Source organism: Ixodes scapularis, unplaced genomic scaffold (genome assembly GCF_016920785.2).
Source record: "Ixodes scapularis isolate PalLabHiFi unplaced genomic scaffold, ASM1692078v2 PGA_scaffold1__304_contigs__length_218370807, whole genome shotgun sequence".
NCBI classification, from domain to species: domain Eukaryota; kingdom Metazoa; phylum Arthropoda; class Arachnida; order Ixodida; family Ixodidae; genus Ixodes; species Ixodes scapularis.
Window position 1 is genome coordinate 148,740,519 of NW_024609846.1, and position 22,695 is coordinate 148,763,213.

Consider the following 22,695-nt stretch of genomic DNA (forward strand, 5'->3'; position numbering starts at 1 on the left):
TTTGAAATACTGCCCATCCCTGATTACACCAAACCGTTTTGCAGTGAACCGGTAACTGTCACATCAGATTACGGTTCTGTTCTGCTTCCAGTCCAATAATAAATGCTTGATTTCGGTTCCGGTTTTGTTCTGGTTTCGGTAAAAATAATGGTTCTGCTTCGATTTTTGGTTTGGGTTCGGTTTGACATTCTGCCTGCAGGGTGAGTGGTAAGCTGTATTTATTGAGGCACTTTACATTCACCTTTAGTGCCTCGGAGGCTACCACCAATCTCGTGTCTGTCGGCCCACAGGGGGCGCCTGCATTCCACCGGAGCCGGAGAGGCCCCGGGCGACGAAGGACGACATGGAGTTTGTCACCTCTCCCCCGCACCGCACGGTGGTGGGCAGCGCCGGACACGTGCCGGAGAACGTGCTGCAGGAAAAGCGGAGGAGCCAGCAGCAGCCCAGGGCCCTCATCAACCCTTTCGACCCCTCCCAGGTCACCATCAAGTTGACATCCAACAGGAGGCGCTGGACGCACGTCTTTCCCCTTGGTTCGTCCAACTTGGGCTTCTGGTAGAGCCGAAAATTTTTGTAGAACCTGGTCCACAGATATTTACTTAGCATTAGGTGAATGTTAGTGTGGCAGTGGGTTCACTGTGCTCAAGGTGTGCATCGAGAGTGGAATTATGGAATTGCCCATTAGGGAATTTGGCGCTTGTAATCCTGTAGCAATTCCAACTAAAAGTAGGGACTAGTGGGATGATATCTGAAGCTGTGACATCAGTTAGAATCTCCCTACACTTTGGTTAATGCATGTGTGGAATACTCTTGCCTTTGAGTTTTTATGTTCCGGATAGCTAGAGATGGAGAGAGAAAAAGATCTTTATTTAACCTCTCACAGCAACATCTGTGTACAGTAGCACTCTATCAATATTTCTTTTTCAATTGACCTTGATAAAATAATTCAGGGAAACGTAAAAACCAATGACACCCTTGTGAAGGTTATTGATGAGACAGAAAGCAACTCTTACACTACTAATTGCATGCATTTTTGCAACTATGGAGAACCACCAGTTACCATGTATATTAAGATTTTGAGACAAACCTCATTACAGTAAACCCTCGTTAACTAGAAGTCATAAAAGCTAGAAAATAAATTTCAGATAAGTGGAGTTTCAAGATAATTCAAGGCGCCCAATTTTCATTGCACCTATCTGGCATAATGGCAGTGGAACCCTTCTAACAATCGCTGCAATTGATTTGAAACTCGCACGGGGAGAACAAATTGACAGCAACAAAATTATCAACAAGCAACATCATAAGATGAGACAGCAGGATCGAGAAAAAAGAACTAACCCCACCCCTTCCCCTCCTTAAAGAATTCTTCCCGAAAAAAAAATAAAAAAATAAAGTATAATGAAAGAAAGAGATGAAGAGTGGAAGATAACATTGAGTGCGAAGGAGAGAGAAACAGCATCACACACCCCTAAATATCAGGGGAGAAAGAAAAGTAAAACAAGAAACGTCCTTGAGGTATCCGCTGCTCCTTGCTTTCTTGCTCTCATGACATCGGACTTTTCTCTCTTTCTTTACTTTGTGCATTGTCTCTCACGCAACATAACTCACAATTTTTTAATTTTTTTTTTTTTGTGTTTTTGTATTGTTGCGTTAGCCAATGTTTAGGCCACCAGTTCGTTGTTTGCTGTGCCCTTCCTGTTTTTATCTGGTAATGTTTGTTGTCAAGATTTCGAGACATTCGAGGTCGGTCCAGAAACTTTTTTCGAGATAAGCGATGAGCAAATGCATTGTGCTTTTGGGAGTTCATTCCATGGTAAGGAAATCTTTCGACTTGACCAATATTTGGAGATAGCCGAGTTCGGCTTAACGAGGGATTACCGTATGTCGCACGGTGCGCGAATCATGAAATGGTTTGATATAGCCGAAATTCGATATATCAAGTCACAGTAAAAACGCGTCAAAGTGCAGTGCTATTCAGTTACTAAAGAGCTCACGGCAAAGCAAATACTCACTCGAAGCGCTGATGGGATAGCATTTCCCCAAAACAGGCCTGTTTCGCAGAAGAATTTGCCAGAACAGGCTTGTTTCATTAGCGTTGAAGACTTCCTCTGGCTCATACTTTGCGAGAACGTTGAACCACTCCTCTTTAAGCCACTTGTTCATGTTGTGAATGTTACATGCTGGCTTTTTTCCAAGACAGTCCTCCCGACAATGTTTTAGCGGGCTTTAAAACGTTGTAACCACCTGCTACTTGCGGCGAAGTCTTCTTTGCCATGGTTGAATGCGAAGTCTCTCACTTTCTGTTGTAGCATTGGTCTTGACAGGAGAATGTTTTGAGCCCTCGCGTCCAAAACCACTTGTGCAGCGATTTTTTAATGTTTTCAAAGTCAGTGGTGTCCAGACACAGTGTGTCTGGACACCACTGACTGGCGCACAGTGGTGTCCAGACACACTGTGCGCCAGTCAGAGTGCCTGGTTTGTACGGCCTTCACCTTGACGTCGCTCTTTGTCTTCAACAACATGCTCAGAGCACATCATAATATATTGTAAGCGTCAGCAACGCTAGACTCTTTCCCTCCTTTTTCGATGCGCTGAATTATTTCAAGCTTTATCGCGAACAACAACGACGTATGTTTCTTCATGTTTGCCGCCATCACTATACACGACGCCTGAGCATGAAGAAGATGCAAGGTAGTGTGATTGCGTGAGTTGCAGGCAATCTTGTTGGTTGCAGGCCACACACCCACACCTACGAGAAACTTGCAAACAAGCCAGAGTGCCTCCCGTGTATGCTGCCTAGTCCAAATGGCGCTACCAGCGCCATGGTAATGTGCGTGTTAATAGTTGCATTTGCCTGCCGCGCCGCCACCACTATCTGCCAATGTGTTGCGGGAAAGCCTGCCGCCTGTCTTTGGAGCGCGCCTGGTCCGGTGCTGCGGAGTTCAATATATCCGTTTTATATAACGAACCATGTTCAATATAAAATTTAAAATGCACATAATTTTTACAATAATTCAAAAACAGTTCCATATAAGCAACAGTTCAAGATACCCATGTTCAATATAATAAGGTTCGACTGTAGGTCCATCTTTCATTGGTTGATCTTTACAATAAACTCATTAATTCAAACTTCAGGAAGCCGCAAGTTTTGTTTGAATTATCAGAAGTTTGAATTATCAGTAATTCATCTAAATATGATGAACGATAAAATTATGATTTACCATATGAACAGCTAGACATACAAAGCAGATGTTTAATGATTTCGTCTACATAGGCCTACTGATCATAAGCAGCTATGCCACTCATGAGACATATGTGAAAATGTCACAACTTTATTTATTCCTCAGAAATGTTGTTTATCATGGACTCTTTGACAGCACATGACAACTCAAAACAAAATTAAGTTTGTTCATCAGGCCAAGTAGTTGTCTAAAGTGAACTATACACATGAGCGATGAAAACGGGCTCTGCGTGGAAGTTTTCATAGCAACTTGCGCGGACGCTGTGACGTGGACCTATGCCATGCTGCCACGTCAAAGTGTCTGCGAAAGTTGCTGTGGAAGTTCTCGCGTGGCATCCATTTTTATAGCTCATGTATGCCCTGCTCGAGCCCCGTTGAGTGCGCTTTTCACCGAGCACCGGTACACTGCGGAGAAGCAACACCCGTGTGTAGACTTTTCCAAGTAAGCATCACATATATTGCTAATATCCGGCGCCGCGCACGCGTATAAGAACTTTCGTCTGAAGTCCAAGCGAGGCACCGAGCCCCGAGGCCGCTCCCATGGATCATGTTACGCGGAGCTGGCTGTTACCGGGCGGGGTCTCCGCAGAGGAGACTCTCTCAACGAACAACGCAGTATGCACCTCGCTGCGCCGTAACGCCTGTGTGGCGACAGAGGACCAGAACCTCAGCCTGTGTGGCGAAAGTGAACGTGAACTCAGCCTGTGTGGCCACCCCAATTCGCACCAAGTATTAAATCTCCCTTTTATTGTCTTTTTACCAATGTGAGTTAGTTTTCTTTTCGACCTTCCGATCCGGGCCAAGACAAAGGAAGATAACACGTGAAAGCAAGCTTTGCTTGCTTTCACGGGTGTTGCGTGAAAGCGTATGTGCTTGGAAACAAGTGCCCTCAGCAAGGCCACACTAACAAAAAGTATGAATTACTCGAAAACGCCGTTTGAATTAAGTGGCTTATGAATACATTAAAAACATAGCGGGACAACCAAGCTTTTGAAATTTGTTTGAATTAACCAGAAGTATGAAATATCCGAGTTATGAATTAGCGCGAGCCTACTGTATTAGTAACCAAATAATGTTAGCATATATGAGAGTGCGAGAAATTTCCGAGCTCACCAATCGAACTGAAATGCTCCCCCGTGTCAACCACTGCTCTTAGCACGCCGGTGTGAAGTCGGGAAGCTTGAAGTGAGTGGCACAGCACAAGTACCACAATGAGATGGCGCAGGGTTGACACATGAATTATGCAATATTATTGGGAGTAAGAAACTGGCTTTCTCTCATCACAGCAGCTGCCATCCAACCGTTTCGCCAAGCGTTGCTTCGCAACTTTTAGCTCGTCGCTCGCGATATTGCAACGATGGCGGCATCACCGTCAAAATTCAAATAGCTATTCAAGCAGACTACGAGCTTCCTTGTCGGTTAATTACCGTGAGTGAGAATGACCCTGTCAGACTTCATCCGCTCATCCGGTGTGCTGCATGTCGTTGGTTGCACCGAGTTGGGCAGCCCCGGCAGAAGAACCTGGAACCTGTCTTGCAGGTCCCACGGGCATCTTCATGCAGCAGCATCACTACCAAGCCATTCCGCAGAGCTCGAGCAGGTCCAATAACCTCTGCCAAGTGCCCACCTTGCCGGAGAGGCCTCAGGCGACCGACCTTGTCAAGAGGCACGCCAAGGATGGTAAGGGGCGACACTCTTCGCACAAAAGAGCTTCAATGTTGATATTAATTTACTTTTCTGTTACTCGGCGAGCGGTGCCTACGACTAAAGTTTTGCGTCTTTGGGGTTAATTTTTTTCGGGGTGCTTTTTTGAAAGCTTATTTCAGCTGGAGATCTTTTTTTTTTTTTTTCGGTGTCAGTTGATGCATATACATTTTTCTTTCGCGTCCACCTTTGCAGAATCAATGAGGATGGTGACATAGGCTCAAGAAGAACAATGCACTGTTGCATTGAACCTTTCTCCTAGAACGCCGCTTGGCCAACTAATGCAGAGAGCAATGTAGTAGTATGTGCACCTTGCAACAAACGTCGATACTAATGCCCTTTGAGCCTCTGTACAAAAATTCTAATTATTTCTGGTTACCCCTTCAGGATATCGAACATTATATACAATATTTGAGTAGATGTGGTAAGCCGTTTGCTAATGATGTTGGAGCTCCTATGCCAAAATGGGCAGATGTGTTTTCTGTATTGAAATGCGATCTCACCGCATGAAAAATAGATACACAGGACGCATTGTTGTATGGCGTATTTGCTGTGACACTAGTTGAAAAAGCCGACTTTAGCTTATTTTGGACGTGTGGTTGGGTGTTTGAGCCGGGTGTCGAGATTTCTTTTTTTGGAAGGGACCGTCTGGCCAGGCCCCGCTTGAATTGGAATGAACCTCTTTATTGTTCCTCCGATTGGTGTTAAGGGGGGACACTGGCTAGAGGTCAAACTTTTGAACTACTCAAGTGATCAAAGTGAAATTTTCAGGGGAGATTTAGCTTCAGATGTAGGTGTACTGTGCAAATTTTCAGCTCCCTAGGACAAATTTACATACCTGCATAAGATGTTGTGTCACTTTTCATTAAGAAATCTATGACATTCAAATGAAGCTAATAAGCATCACTTTGACTGCTTGAATATAAAGTGGGGGATATGGGACCTTGGGCTATCTAGTTTGAATAACTTAAATGAAAATATTTCAGGAAGAGTTATTACCTCAAAATATGAGATGCATATCTGTCCTGTGTCAATTTTTGAAAACTCAGTTTTTTATCACTGAGGACTTCAACTTAAAATAAAATAAAGTAGATAGCCCAATCCCCCAGTAAATTTCAGTTCAGAAACATCTTGATTGTGGTATCCAAATACTTTTAGCTTCGAACAAAAGATTTCTTCGTATGAATTTTGCAGCAAAAAGTGGAACCGAGAAAAAGGCATTTGAACATTGAACTCCTTTACTTTGTTACTGCCTCACAATGTGTTGAAAATATTTTATATCAATGTAACTATTTGGCGTATGGTTATCAAAATTGGTGTAAGGCTGTAAAATAAGTTTAGAAAACTGAAAACCTTAAAATTGAAAAATGAATTAAAAAAAAAAAAATTTAAAATATAGGCCCATGTCCCCCATTAACCCTTGCAGCTTCAGTCAGATCTAGGGCCCTGTTTGGATCATCCCTGGGCAACGAGACCCCAATCGTGGAAACGGGACACAGCTGGCTCTGGGGAACCACGGGCGAGCAGGAGTGGACGCCCGCCCTCACCACGGGTGAGATCAGGGTTCTCTTTTTGGCATGGAACCTGTCGTGTAGTGGCAGCAGACGGATTACTCTACCGAAAAAAAAACAACATAGCTAAACATATCTTTTAGCTATGTTGCACTTTCTGGTAACACACTTCTGTAACAGAAGAACATCGCACGAGTGCTGCATCAGCATGCAGCTGGAACTCGTCGTTCTCACCGATCAAACGCGAGTACGGGTTGAATGTTGATGCAATACTCGTGTCCAATCTGTGGCTCTTGCTGTCCCCTGGTGGGTGATGTGAAAATTACCATGGCCGTTTGGGAGGCATTGAGCTAGCATGCTGGCAGATGTGGTGGGTGAGCATGCAGTAGAGGAGGGGGAGAGAACGAGCACCCGCTTCGGAGGAAACGGAGTCACGATATGACGGGGTCAAAGCTTGCGTCAGCGACTGCGCAATGCTTGAAGTTTGCGTTACACTCTCACCGGAGCGCTGGCTTCGACGGGGCTTTCTTTTGGAGACGCCACGCACGACGATCTCTGTGCCGTCGAGACACAAATTGCGTACCAAGTTTGTCCGCGCGACGTCATCGTGAAACAACGTGCAGTATGTTTCATGCCACCTCCGCCTTTCCCGCGACAGTGTGCGAAAGAGGGTAATTTTTTGAAGTGATAGCTGTTGTGGACTCTTCCCACTGCTAAAAATGATATCTATTGTTAATGTTGTAGTTGTTGATCATGTTGTAGTTGGCATGGTAGGCGTAGTGGGGTGTAAGGTGTCCTGTCGTAGTAGGGCAGAAGGTGTCCGGAGGGCGTAAAGGTGTCTGCCGTCCGCAGGAATCAAACCTGGGTCCACTGTGTCCGAAGCAGAGACGTTACAACAGAGCTACACCACAGCGTTAACTCCTTGTCTAGTCATTTCTTTCTTCAAATTACTTGCAGCAAAATTTTGTTTGAAATGGGCAATTTGCATTAAATTAAGACAAAAAGATTTCTTCGACTTCCATTTGTCATATCTTGCTCCAAATCGGGACTTTTGCTCCGAGTCCCACTGACGTGCAGACGCCAAAGTCGATGAAATGCTTGAAGGATTTGCATCGCTTTCATCACATCATAATCTCACTTAAAAAGAAGGTTTTGTATCTTTTTGTCGGCTAAAGTGGACCTCCGCGCCGAAGCCACATAGTTTTGGTGTGAACACTCGCGAGCAACTGCTTTCTTTTTTTGGGTAAATGGAGCGTTCTCTCCCTGTCGAACAGCAAACCAAACGAGCAAACTCCCCAAGGTAATTGGAGCAAAAGGGGTAGTTTTGCCATCCACCAGAGAGTGCACCGAAACCAAATTTGAAGCACACTCGTGGTTGGGCTTTATGGTCCGTGAGGGGTGGTACGAGTGACATTCATTAGTAGGCGAGGGGTTAACAACCTGCTCTGTACTCGGGGTTTTCGTAGTGAGGATGTGATGGCCCACTGCCCGCACTCTCTAGAAAAATACAAAGAAATGGCCGATAACAAAATGCCACTATCGCCCTGTCCTGTCAACGCCAGGAGCTCGTGCCAGGAGCTCATGCGTGCTTTCACGCATTCCAGAAGAAAAAAGAAACGAATGCGTCGGGAACGAAACGGTCGGATGTCTATTTTGATTCAAGCGCTTTTGTTCACGCGCCCCATGGTGCACAAACGCGACGTCGAAGCCCGACAACTTCGCCGTGATGTTTTTGTAGCGATCACTGTGACTTCTGCGAATTAACGCGGGACTGCCTAATTTTTTTTTCATCTTGTCGGTTCCTCGCAGTCTGCCACAGACTGCACCAAAAAGTTGTTTCTTCTTGCCGTTTTCACCAATATGTCTGTCCTCTTCTTAAAACCTGCAGGGGTAGACTGGAAGAGCCTGGTGATTCCTGCCTGCCTGCCTGTCACCACAGACTTCTTTCCCGACAGGCATAGCCTGCAGTATGACTACGTTATGTCGGAGTATGGGCTGCTCTCCGAAGAGCGTAGCACAGAGATCACCCAGAGCAGGTGCGTCCCCTTTATCGTTCGAGGGTAGATTGGAAGTCATTTTTCTCATGCTAACAAACATCTGAACTCGTCACTATTGTGGCTCAAAAGCCTATGGAAGGGATATGGATAGTACAGCCCCTCAAAAATTCTGTCCACATAAAGTAAAACTATGCAAGCCGGCACATTGTCTTTTAGGCTTACATTATTTCAATAGTGCCAAAATGTCCAGAGTATATTGTGTTCTTAGAAGCAGTTTACTGCATACTTTCTTTTTTTAAAATTATACTTAAGTTCCTCATCTGCATCCGTAAAGTGCCAGCATGTGAAAATTCACTAAGGATTTCCACTGGCTGTTTAGGGGTCAAGCTTTAGAGTGAACTGGAATTTGAAATTTCCCATATTGTTTTTTTTTATGTCAAGCAAGCTTGGGATAGAAATCATGGGTGTTTGCAACCCTTCACTCTGTGTACTCCATATCATTTTGTGGGGCCTTTGACTTTCTTGTCAGTCACTTGCTGGTCGTCGTAACGTGCGACATCACATCTTGCAGGTGTTACAGGGGAGATGAGGACTACAAGCACCACAAACCCCTGACCACTGAGCAGGTTTACCAAGAGCTAGTTTGTCAGCGTTTGCAGCAGGTAACCAGATAGGGTCATCTTGAGATGCTGCCACTCCCTAGCGATTTTGGCAAGTGTGCCTGATCAGGGACCATTCACTCTATACTCCAGATTTCACCCACGCACAGTGAAATGAGATATGCTCATCTTAATTTTGGCATACCTGTCAGAAATGGTTGTGCAGTAGTCCCTCGTAATAATGGTATCGCTTTTATCGAAGTCTAGTGTGGTCCCAACCAGCATACCGGATCATTTAAACTATATCGACGGCCGACCGCACTTATTACGAAGGCCAGGGTGCTGAAAGCACGCATGCCTACAGAGAGGCGCACAAGAGTCCCTTTCGTTCCCTCCCCCTCCTCCGCTGAGGCAAACGGACAAATGGCAAACTGTGAAAGGCAAAGGCAAACAGAAAACAGAACAGCGTCCACGTTCCGACACTGTTCATGGTGCCCACGGCCAACATGGCGGCCTGCTTCTCGCTGGAATTGGGTCAAGGAAGCGAAGGAGCCCAGAGGAAATGATTCCTTTGAAAGCCCCCGTCGCACATGCTTGTGCGTGTGCACTTGTGGCATACGTGTGCGTCATATAAAAAGTGATTCACACACTTGCGCGAGTCCTACCGAGTGCGGCTGCAACGGCTTGCGACGTTAATCCATTTACCGGTTCCTATGGCGACAGGGTTTTGAGCCGCTTACAACTGGCCCATTGCCGTAGCAATCTATAAAAAGATTAACGTCGCAAGCCGTCGCAGTCACACTCGTACGGACTCGCGCAAGTGTGTGAACCGGCCTTGAGAGTATGGGAGTGCTTGTTGAAAGTTGCGTCAACACTGGCCTAAGTCCAAAATTGCCAATGAATTCGACATTCCAGCAATCCGTTTACGGATTTGAGAAGAGCTTCTCATGCACGAGAAAGCAAGCCCGCGATTAGAAGATGAAAAATTATCAACTGCTTTGCGCGCATCGAATTTTCTCGCGCACGTATGCTTGCCGAGTTAGCGCATGATTGCCAGAGCTGCAATGATTTCTACAGGAGTGTGTGCGAACACGTTGGTGAAGTCACCGGGGATAACTTTGATTTGTTTGTGCTTGTCAATGTGGACATTCCTGTTTGCTGCTCCTGCGACGGATGCCACAATCGTAGACCTTGTGTGTGGCCAAGGTAAACACGAAGCGTTGTTGGAAAGGCGTTTTGGAAAACACCGACGACTGATGAAACACAGAACACCTTACGGCTGCCTGGGGGCAAATTAGAATGCGGCGTTGGCGACAGTGCTCTTGCTATGCCTGAAGCAGTTCGAGGAGAACTGATGCCTGGATAAAATTATTGGCAAACTCCTCTTAATTATTTTATTATTATTATTATTTTATTATTATTATTTTGTTATTATTATTGTATTACTTTTTTAACTCCTCAGTAAAGCTGCCGCAATTTGTTCATAACCTGGGCTCCATGTTTTTGGTATTTATTATTTTTCCGAATTTGGGGTTGCTTTTTTTGAGGAGGGGAATTATTGTTTTCAAAAGATTCTGTGTTTTTTGTGTAAATTGGTTTTAAAAAATGCAGAATCAGTATAAAATAGAACCCCTCCCCCTCCCCCCCCCTCCCCCCCCAAAAAGAAAAAAAAATACCCCCGAATTTGAGAAAAAAAAAATAAACACTGAAAACGCAGAACCCTATTCATAGTCAACGTTTGTTTGATTACCGTAAATAAATGGTCTCCTGCAGTGTTCCCATCCACCTTCAATGCCGTTGTCGATGTTGGCTCTCCTAATTTTTTTGCCGTCCCGTTGACTTCGTTATAACGAGGGACTACATACTGTATGTTTATTTATACAGGGTGTTTCTTTTTAAGCGTAACAAATTTGTTGAATAAAAGAAAGCCTTGAAAGCTGCAATAATGCAGTTTGTGCTTGTGAGTTACATGGCCAGGGGACATAGTATAGGAGGTTAATCAAAACAGTCAGTTGGCTAATTGACCGTTATGTTATGTTAATATGTTAATTAACATTTTAATTATTGAAAATAAATATATGGCTCTAATTAGAAACTTGCTGAGTATCATAGAAAAATCCCAAATCAGTATTACAAAGACTGCGAGCACGGGGCAAGCACGGTAGAATGCTAAAGTTGCCATGTCTGCAGCGGGAGCAAATCTACCAGTGCAAACGCACTCATGTGGTTTTTCCGTCTCTTGTCATTTGCGCTTTCTCATCCCAGCCTTGTGCTCGTTGCACAGGTGGTAAGTTTAGCACACTACTGCACTTACCACACTCAAAGTCTTTCTGAAAATGACTGAATTAGTGGTTTTCGACGATGCTTGGCAAGTACCACAGTACTGCCGAGACCAGTTATAACGAAGTCGGTTATAACGAAATAGCGGCTACAGTGAAGCGATCGCGATTTGCCATATTCCCTTTGCACTTGGTTATAACCGAAGTCGGCTATAACGAAATAGCGGATATAGCGAAGTGATTTCCGATTCCCTCCGACTTCATTATAACCGGCCCCGACGGTACCATTTATATTGCATACCACTGTATTGCTTCTTGTTTGTACATACACCCACTTCTGTATGGGTCTTCAGTGACCTACAGTATGGATAAATAAACTAAAGTCTGATTGAAACCATAGCGTAAAGTTCCGAAAAACGCCCACCGAAAATGAAGAGATAAATGGTGAAAAACATGGCGTGGACAATCTTTAGGAATGCCACAGCAAAACTTTATCAAAAATTAATTATAAACACCTTGGCCCTAGTACAAACCACGTGACGTGGGAACTGATACCACAGATCATGGACACTGCAAATTCGCGTTTCACGATGAGGTAAACATGCGGGAATTCGCTACAAACTTTTATGTCACAGGAACGGATACTGCAGATTGCAAACGCAGCAGATTTGCATTTCACGGTGCAACATAGACGCGGGAATAACTCGCGTGTTACGGGGGCTGATATCGCATGCGCAGATCGCAGACAAAAATGCGGGAGCCAGCTTTGAACTCACTTGTCAGACGTGCCGGTACAGCAAATTGCGCGATTGATGCGATTCCCGTTTGACATTGCGTGACGTTCGACGGGAATCGGGGGTGGGCGTTGGGATTTTTATGTTACAGATATTTAACCAAAAAAACGGGATGGGCGATCTCTCGGAGGCGGGCATACTCACGGAACTTTACTGTATGTCTATTTTCACTAACACTGAAGCACCCGAGAAAGAGGCTCGGCTGACACTGGTGTTTAAACAGTGAGGAGACAAGCGCTGCATGAGCATTTGGCTGGCAGTCGCCCTGTCGACTTCCGTTACTGCCACCTGACTGGACATGGTTAGCTGCCAGCCATATAACATATCCTTGTTTAAAATATGGGGAACCTGTTTGAAGTAGCTCTTGAGAACGACAGTAACTTGTGCATAGTTTCGTTGCATATACTATAATAGATCGCAGTTTGTACTATATATACTGTGTAATAAAATGTTGAACATTGCTGGAAGATGACAAAATATGTCAGCTTACTCTCTATGGTTTGATCCTGACCATCTTTCCCCACAACATCAACAGGGGTTCCAGATAATCAAACTTCCGCCAAAACCGCATTCAGCCAACGGAGCCCAGAACGGTCCTGGTCATAGTGTGCTGCGAGGACACACTCCACACAATGAAGAAAAGGTTGGTTTGGTCCCTGCTCTCGACCAGTTAAAACTCTCGTGTCCCTGGTTTCAAGGGGCATCTGTTGTACAGTTGGGTAAAGCTCCCTGTCTTGAACGGGAGATGATCTTGCACTTTCTTTTCAGCAGGAGGAATGTCGCATGAGTATCGGCAGGATCTTTCACACCATATCGCTGAGTGGACCGGTCATCACTGTCACTCAGTACAGGCCACGGTAAGACCGGTTGAAACATTATTTGGGTGACTACTCACAACCCTGGCATCAATGTTTATTTTATTGTTGCAAATGACTGAAAATAATTTCTAGGGATAGCCCCAAATATTTTAAGCTTGGGAACTGCATTATTGCAGAGGAAGAAATATATATTCAGAAAGCTTGATTTCAAACTCGCTCCCAAATTTATGACGTAGGTGGGGAAATGGTATATTTGTTGTCTTCTTGAATGACTTCAAAAAGGATGTGTCGTTTAACTTTCTCTCTTTCCCTCTCATCGATCAACGCATCGCAGGCACTTGCGTCTGCCAGCCGGCCAATCGCGCAGTTTACTTCACTGTGCACTTTCCACATGACCTTTCTCCGTAAGAAAACAATGCGTCACCTTTAAAGATTTTTAGCCGTGTTGTTATTTTGTGGATGTTAAGCTTTTAAAAGAAGAAAATGACAAGCTGCTGACTGCTGATTTATGCAAAGGATAATCCGGAATTTTGATCTCGACTAGTGCCATCTCGAAGTTCAAAAAATAATCTAATGCTTAAAAAAAAAAAAAAAAAACTCGTCCAAGCCTTTGCTGACTTGTTCATCGTTGTCACGCTTCTCAACGCCCTCAGCACAGCCTCTTGGCACCGCCATGTAAAAATGAAAGCGATAGCTGTGGTATGGTCACGCAATGTGGGTGGAATGGTGCCATTACGTACCTGAGGATGTAGTTATGACTAGGGTGTCGAACCGGAACCGAACCGAACCGAAAACCGGAACCGAACCGGTATTTTTTACGGAACTGAACCCGAACCCGAACCGTTATATTGTTATCGCGATGAACCCGAACCGGAACTGAACCGGAAAAAAAATAACGGTTACCGGCTCATGTCAAAACGGTTCGGCCACACGCTGTTGACAATGAATGTGCTATCAATGCCATTTGTTTTTTAAGTGCCGTTAACTGACACACACCTCGCTTACATATTTTTCTTCTCCACTCAGTCTTAGGAATATAAACGCTGCATCCATGAATCTTGACAAACGCTGCATCCATGAATTCTGACATAGGAACCAGTATTGCGCTGGTCGCGGCTTGCACGGAAGAAAGAAAATTGGAAGGCTGTGAAAAAAAAAAAAAATCGTGTCACGGGATTTTATTTTTCTACAATCTCGTAAATCCTAAATGCTGCTGTGTGCTCATTTCATAACACGTTTCTAGAACGCGCGAGTTCTTGAAGCTTGCTTCCATCGGAATGAGAAAAGAAAAGGCTGTGGAGTTTGATAATAATGCATCCGGTTTCGTATAGGCACTTAGAAGCTAACATATTTGTGAGACAGCGAACTCTTCTATTTTAATATTTATCCTATTACGTCCTTCTGGCGTTGCGTTCGGTGAAGTGTTTTTCATATTCCGTATGTTGTTTAATGAAAACTTCTTTAAGGGTCTAATTTGAGTTACCGAAGGCTAGTTCAAATAAAGAAAGCTGTATTTTCTCCCCACTGTTCCTTCAATTGCTTACACGCCGAGGCGGCGGGATAGTTAGCGAGTTCTACTTGTAAGTGGGTTTGTAAGGAGGTCGCGGATTTTGCAGCTACTACGTCGGACCCAATTAGATGAAGTCCGAATGCGTAAACGTCGGTGAGGTAACCTTTGAGTGCACATAAAGAAACCATTCCTGGTAGAAATCCCTGAGCCTTACACTACGATGTATCCCGTTTCGTATGTGCTGATTTCAGATGTTTTATTTGTAATTTATTTTGATGTTGCAATTTGTCATTTATAATTTCCGAACCAGTTTGCGAACCAGTTCGCGGATCGAATTAATCGAACCGGAACTGAACCGGAACAAAATAAATTTACCTGAACCTGAACCGTAACCGAACCCGTATTTTTTTCGGTTCGACACACTGGTTATGACATAGTTAATTCTGATAGCCATCATGGTTGGTGTCGTGGATGCCATTGACGACCACCACCAGATCTCAGTGATCCGTGAAGTAAGTGCGTAAGCGCGGTGGAAGTTTCTAAAATCATCCAACATTACGCGTAGCAACACAATGCTGCCAAAGTGGGATTTCGCATAATGCGAGTAATGTTTGAAAACAAGTCTTTCAAGCAGACGATACGGAAGACTCTTTTTTTGTTGCGTCGATACTGGCAGAATGCGAGGACTCCTGATCTCTGCGCTGCACGGCCGACAGAAAAACCCGACTTTCCTGGCCTTGCGCCAAGAGCAGAGAGAAGGGCTTTTCCGTAGTGGCGACGACAAGATTGAGGTCGAAATTTCTGCAAAGTGTTACCCGTAAAGCTATCACTTTAAAAAAAGAGACATGAAACGGCCGATGCCTCATCACTAACACATCTGGGCTCTGAGATTTTTTATTTTTCAAAGTCAACGACATACAGTGTAGACCGCATATAACGTATGTCGCGGGAGTCGCGAAACTCCGCGCTATAAGCGCTACTGCGCTATAACCAAAACATCAATTTTTCAGGTTAAAATACATGCCATGAGACAACTTACCTTTGTAAAACAATTTATTTTATGTTAGATGAAAAATAAAGCTTAGTTTGAGGAAAGTCTTTATTTCACCAGACTAGTACTGCTAGTACACTTCTCTCTTAAGTGTGTCACACATTTTGAAAGAAATGAGCGACTTTTGCGTGGAGCAGCCTTCTAGCGGCGCCGCGGGTTGCGGATGGACGTTGCGAGCGTTCAGGATTGCTAACCCTAATGACTTTTCTCCGGTGATGAAAACGCGTGAAAATTCGCATCCTTTATACGGTACGCACCAGTAATACCTTCAACTTGAGCACAGGCATGAAATTCTCCAAATAAGAAATCCGGGCGATGTTCGAAAACACAAATGCTTAGAAAGCACCACTGTAGTCGAAGTAAACAAACTTGACGACACGGGCGTTTCTGCCATCTTGAGAGTGCCGCCACGACATCGTCGCACGAGTATGTGGATCTTCCCTTCTGGTACATACGTGCTGGGTTATCATAGCGACACACAATGAAAATTCACAGTCAAGGATAGCGCTTTTACGCGGAACGATGAGCTTCCACCACGCCGTCTACGTCGACGATCAGAACCGACGTCATGTTTCCAGATAGAAGAAACAAGAAGCCGCCCCGTGACCGGCATGCAACGCGCGAACACTTCTCTTCGACCTGCGATTGGTCTGCCGTTGCGGTTGTTTTCTACGCAGCGGAGGGATGCACGCACGTGAACGACACGTGCGTGCGTCCCTCCGTCACTATGGTAACTGAAGCTTCTCTATTCCACTTCTCCCCGCCTCTTCGAGCTACCTCCTTGCTCCGCAATGCCGCTTGCGGCTAGCGCCGTTATCTTGGTTATCAGTGTCACACAGGGAAGCGTGCTCGCTGCATCGGTCGGCGCGGTCGGCCCGGCGGGCTGTTTCAGAGACCGCACTATAACCGGTATTTCCCTTTGCGCGCCTGCATTTTAAGCGGTATGTAATTACATGGAGTTCTATGGGAGGCGAACCGGTGGTTTAAAAAAGCCGCGTTATACCCGGTCCTGCACTATAAGCGGTTACGTTGTAAGTGGTCTATACTGTAGTGTGTTTACAATTGTCGTAAAAAACATATTTGTTGAATGTCTTTATTAATTTTTACAGACGTGCAACTTGCAACATCTATAAATTTCTGACGCATGCTTTCGCCAACTACGTCATCCCGAAAAAAGCGAGGATTCGCATCCTTCCCCTCAGTTTGGGGGCACTGACCAGCTTTTTTGCACACTGGACATTTTTTGTTTGATAGGAAAATTCTGTTTACAGGTTTATCATATGCTCTTGAAATGTTTCAGACCATAAAAAAAAAATTACGGGAGGACGCTTAAGAAACATGTAAACCCTTGGTCGTTCCCAAACCGTGCAACCATATCTGCGTGGCCTAGTCAGTAGCTTGTCTGGCTCACAAGGTTCGAATCCCGCCTATGCCTAAAATTCTTCAATTTTTTTTCATTTAATGCAAATTAATTACTTCATAAAGTGAAATCATTTGAGACATGCGGCAACCTTTAATTTGCGTTACATGTCATGTTTTAATCACTTTCACTCCACGCCTGACGTCACGTCTCACGCTTCCCTTCAGTGCCACCGTCATACAAAGCATTCGCACTAAAGCTTCTGGGTCACCAAGAGAGGGGAAGCACACTTTCCTGCTCTTTCCTCTCGTTTCTCGCACTCTTTCTACACCACCTGTTTCTGCTTATCTCTTTCTTACACTTTCCACCCCTCTCTGCTTCGTGCGCTTTCTCACACCACCTGCTTCTGCTCTTACCGTTCCTGTGTGCTGGGTTCGTAGCTCAGTCAGCAGCGCACTCGGCTTCCATGCCGGTGGCCGGGGATCGATCCTTGTCACTGGCTGCCGTTTTTTAAATATCTTTTAGCGGTTATGGACTGACCAACCTAGACATTTTGTGCTTAAACGGCTCCTGAGGTTGGTTGGCCCTACAAAGCTACTGCTTCAAAGCAACATAGAAACCTACCTTATCTTTTAGGTGACGGACACGAAATGCATTTAGTATGTCTTACCCGTGCACTGACTTTTTTGGTGCTTTCTTTTAGGCTTTTTGGTATGTATTGGTTTTTTCTTGCTTTTTTTTTAACCAATTTGAGAGTTCTTTTATGTGCATTGGTCTCCAAATTTTTAGGACTTTTAGACTTGTTTAAAGAACCTAAGACACAAAATGCAATCTGCACCTAACTTTTTCACTAAGCCTAGCTGGAAAGCTGTGTCACACATTTTCGTCATTGTTATGCTCTAGTTGGCAGAACCAGCAATGCATTCTGCATTAAACCACAGGCAGGCTCTTTGTAGCCGGCCTCTTGTTTAGTATTCTTCTCTACATCTTCGAAGCATGACTCTGCCTTCAAGGACAGTCCCTACCCCACAAAAACATACCTTGGTTAGAGACTATCCAGCGGATGTCTCCCTTAGTCCCTACTGAGGATAGTCCTTACCCATGTCTACTAGGAAGGCATCCCTGAAGACTCTGTCTTCAACGGATGTCCCTACACCAGTAGCTCAGTGGAACTACTGGCATAGAGATATCAGTGCAGAAAATAAACTACCCTCCTAAGGTTATTAACATGTTAGTAAAAGTAATAGCACAAATTTTTGAACCCGGTGTTAAGTTGCAGAGCTTGGCAGCTCCTCAAACATTGTGTTGTTTCATGGAAGGGGGTGGATTAATTATTCTCTCAGTAGGCTTCCTTCATCGTGTGCTGATCTTCCTGCCCTGAATCCTCCCTTGTGCAGGCACGCCTCGCGTGAGGTGAAGCCCATCCTCTATGTGTACAACCTGCAGGCTCCGGGCAGCGATTCGTATGACCTTTCCAAGGTGATCTTCTCCAGCGAGAAGCTGGAGACCTTCAACTGGAGCTACCTCGACCACTACATCTGCATTCGAGGGGAGCGAGAATATGGCCTCAAGGAGGTGAGGACACGCCTTCGTTTGTGGGAGACCAGGGGTTCTAGACTTTCTTTGGAGTGCAGCTCTTGGACATCCGTTTCCGGGTTGAGTGGCGTCGGCGTTGGCGTCTATGTAACCGCGCACGTTTCATTATGGGATGGCACAGTTTCCCTGCGAAATTTAGCGGGGAAACTTGGTTGGTGTTGAGGTCATGCGACATCAATTTCCCTGCTAAATTTAGTGGGGAAACTTAACCTATTAAAATTAGCGGAGAAAGTTTCCCGCTGAATTTAGCGGGAACATTTTCGCTGAATTCCTTGCTAAATTTAGTGGAAAAACAACCCACTACATTTAGCGGGCAAATTTTTGGTAAATTTCCCGCTAAATTTAGCAAGGAAAGTTTTGCTAACATTTCTTGCTAAATGGGAGGCGAGGAAAAGGGGGAGGGTACGGAGGGGGAGGAGAGGCATGCCCTCTTCCTCCTCAAGAGCTGGGCTCTAATTTTGCATTACGGGGGATTGTAAATGTTTCATTTTTTATCTTTAAAATTGAGTTTTTGGAGATGATGGCATTGTGTGTACAGTGCGAGGATTTCCCTATCTGCCCCTTTCTGCTCCATCTCAAACTTGTCGACCTTGGGGAATACCAATTTCTCTGAACGGATGGTTGAGAAAACCCTCACGATCCCGCACGATCCTGTAAAGCTGTGCAGAATGTTTGGCACAGTGTTAGGCATTTGCAAACAGCTTATATCTCCTAGAATAAGTGCCTAAACTAGAACAATATCATAAGGGCGCAGGCGAGCTGGTGAATATTAACCATGTTGGATTAACCTGAAATGGGGGTAGAGGAGATCACATCAGGACATAGAAGAGAAAATAGACAGGACGACGTCTCAAATTCAGCTAACTCGTTTATTGGGTAATGGAGACTGTGGCGCTTGAACTGTGTAGACTTTGTCCTTTTGTGTTGGTGGAGATGACCTTGAGTTTGAGACTATATAAGGAGGTGGACTAATAAATAAACGAGTTAGCTGAGTTTGAGACGTCGTCCTGTCTATTTTCTGTCTCTTCTACGTTTTGATGTTCCTCCTCTACTCCAGTCTCAGGTTAATCCAACATGGTAAACTAGAACACTTCACTCAAGGCAGGGACCTATGAGTTCCCAAATTTTGGGATTTAGACAACCCTTTGGGTTCTCAAGAACTCACTTTGAGAACCGATACAGTGGACCATTAGGGGTTGTTGAGATTTCTCGAAGTAATTGTTGTGCAACAAAGTGCAAGTTCATGTTCATAAACTTCAAATTCGTGCACAGGTTCTCGGATCATTACAGGGTGATTCAAGGAGACGACAGGCTCTTTAAATCGACCGCAAAATTTGGTTTCTTAACCTACAGTAGACTCTCATTAATTCAAACTCCAGGAAGTCACAGATTTTAGTTTGAATTATCAGAAGTTTGAATTATCAGAAATTCATCTAAATATGATACTAGACATTATGATTTGTTACATGGATAGCTACACATACAAAGCAGATTTTCGCCAGTTTCCTTTACATAGGCATAATTATAAGCAAGTACAGGTATAACACATTGGTGAAAGAACTGAACTTAGTCTTTGTGGACGTCCAGAAAACCAGGTGTGGACTACAGTCCGAAAAACGCATTTAGTGTATGTCGGGTTTTGCGAGGATACGGGAATACAATAGACTCGTTAATTCGAACTCCAAGAAGCCACGAATTTCGTTTAAATTATCGCAAATTGGAATTATCAGAAATTCATCTAAATATGATGCAAGATAAAATTATGATATGTCAAATGAATGACTACACATACAAAGCAGATATTTAGTGATTTCCTCTCATAGGCTTACTGATCATAAGCAGGTATGCCATGCATAAAACATTTGTGAAATGTATGACATAAGTTTATAATCATCCCTTAAATATGTTTCTCGTGGACTGTTTAGACAGCAGATCACAACTCAAAACTAAATTAACTTTGTTCATTACTCGAAGAGGTTGCCTAATGTGGACTATTAAGCTGGGAACACATGAGCAATAAAAACTGGTACCGCGCGGTAGTTCTCATAGCAACTTGCGCGGACGCTGTGACGTGGACCTATGCCATACCGCCACGTCACAGCGTCCGCGCAAGTTACTATGGAAATGTTTACGTGGTCCCTGTTTTCAGAGCTCGTGTGCCTGCTTGAGCCCCGTTGAGGGCGCTTCTCACCAAGCACCGGTGCACCGCGGAGAAGCAACACCCGCGGAGGCACGCTTTTCGGGTGTTGCTCCTCTGCAGCGCACCAGTGCTCGGAAAGAAGCACACTCAACGGGGCCGCAAGAACAAAAAGTATGAATTAAGCGAAAACGCCGTTCGAATTAAGCGGCTTATAAATACATTAAAAACACAGCGGGACAACCAGAATTTTCAAACATGTTTGAATTAACCGGAAGTACGAAATATCCGAGTTTGAATTATTGCGAGCCTACTGTATCACGCTACGACTTTGTGCAGCATTGCCCATAGATGGTGCATTTTTTTTGTAAAATTTGCAAAGAGCGAACTTACCTGAGGAAAAAGTAAAGAAAGACAAAGGCTTAGCTCCTATGGAAATGCAGCGACGCCACCGATCTTCAAACAACACGGCGCCGTTTCGCACGGGAGACAAGAGATGGCACAACGAACGCCACCAACGAACAAGCATACGGCGCTGAGGGTGTTTTTAGCAGACAATCTTTTCGACTCAAAAGCGGTGCACGTTCTGCATGCAGCGACAGTCACAGAAACAAAAACTGGCGCGGTAACAACAAGGAACTACAGTTTCTTGTCTGCTAAAGACGCCGGCTCTCGGCGTCGTATGCTCGTTCGTTGGCGGCAGTTGGCGTTGCGACTGCTTGCGCCATCTCTTGTCTCCCGTGCGAAACGGTGCCGTGTTGTTTGAAAACCAATGGCGTCGCTGCGTTTCCATAGGAGCTAAGCCTTTTTCTTTCTTTACTTTTTCCTCGGGTAAGTTTGCTCTTTGCAAATTTCACAAAAAAAATGCACCATCCATGGGCAATGCTGCACAGAGTCGTAGCGTGATAGGTTAAGAAACCGAATTTTGCGGTTGATTTAAAGATCCTGGAGTCTCCTTGAATCACCTTGTAGATTAATGTCTCACTACGTAGTACTCGTGATATTAGGAATTGTGGACATCAGTGTACCCTTTGATGGATCAGACCAATTGCAGGAAAATGGCTGTACTCAAGGCAAGGGAGCCATGTTTTTAGAAACTAGGAGTTTCCTGGGGTGCTTCCAAGGGTTCCTGTTTTATCTCGATCTTACTAACCCTAAACACAGCACTTCTTGAGCCCAAATACAGTATAAGCATGCCTACCATGCTTTGATGTATAAAACATCTCACTGTTTTCACTAGTATCTGCTGTGCTCCAAACCTTTAATCAGCATGTTTTATAAGCTCATGAAGGCCTTTTATCGTAAGGAGGTGAGACTTCTCATTTCTCCCTCAGTGTGGCTAGAGGCACATACAAGAACTTGCCAGTTTCCTGCTCTGTCGTGGCAAAGGCAGGGGTATCACGCATGTTGCCTCACAGCAATAATGCATAAATGAATTTGCCGCTCATTTTATGTCTTGATGGCCCAAACATTGTCGCACGTGGCGTCTCTGAAAGAAAGCCCTGCTAGAGCTAGCAGTCCAGCAGGAGTGGAGCACGAGGTTCACATCTCCTACGGTGGCACAACCCAGCATTTACGCGGCTATTTTGCATCTCCTTGTCTTTTCCGGAGCGTGTGCGGTCGGTGCAGACACCATGAGTTCCAGCCAACGGCAACACCCGTGTGACGGCCTTCCGTTACAGGAATGCGAAACCGAAAACTGCTAGGAGCCAGCCACATAACACATTCTTTGTTAAAAGATTAAGAATTTTCTGGTTTACAGGATACCCTACACGGGTCAGCAGTGCTGGCAGCTCCGATGGCGATACCACTAATAGAGGTCACTTGATGCGTCCTTGCAACCGTGCAGACCCTCAAGTATTGGCGCCTGCGGATGCTGGTGCTGCCGGGCTCTCAGGCGGCCACCCGCAAGATCATAGAGGCCAAGGACTCGAGGTGCAGGTGCGACATCTATCCCGACTTCACCACCGACGACGAGACTGCCCAGCGGGAGGCCTTTCTCAAGTTCCTCGAGATCATGAACAGGATACGCAGGCCACTCAGCACCAAGCGCTCCAAGGTGAACTGCCCACATAGGCGTACTGCCATAATCCACTTC

The 22,695-nt window shown here is 44.9% G+C and overlaps 1 protein-coding gene across 1 annotated transcript in view; it reads left to right on the top strand.

Moving 5' to 3' along the window:
* Positions 1–22,695, top strand: part of LOC8035038 (GATOR complex protein Iml1) — a 106,721-nt gene that overhangs the window by 50,501 nt on the left and 33,525 nt on the right. Inside the window, exons 17-25 of the mRNA XM_040214760.3 lie at positions 291–533; positions 4,781–4,921; positions 6,372–6,497; positions 8,345–8,492; positions 9,025–9,115; positions 12,661–12,768; positions 12,894–12,982; positions 18,262–18,439; positions 22,447–22,656. Of these exons, the coding sequence (XP_040070694.1) occupies positions 291–533; positions 4,781–4,921; positions 6,372–6,497; positions 8,345–8,492; positions 9,025–9,115; positions 12,661–12,768; positions 12,894–12,982; positions 18,262–18,439; positions 22,447–22,656 (1,334 nt within the window). The remainder of the gene's footprint in view (positions 1–290; positions 534–4,780; positions 4,922–6,371; positions 6,498–8,344; positions 8,493–9,024; positions 9,116–12,660; positions 12,769–12,893; positions 12,983–18,261; positions 18,440–22,446; positions 22,657–22,695) is intronic.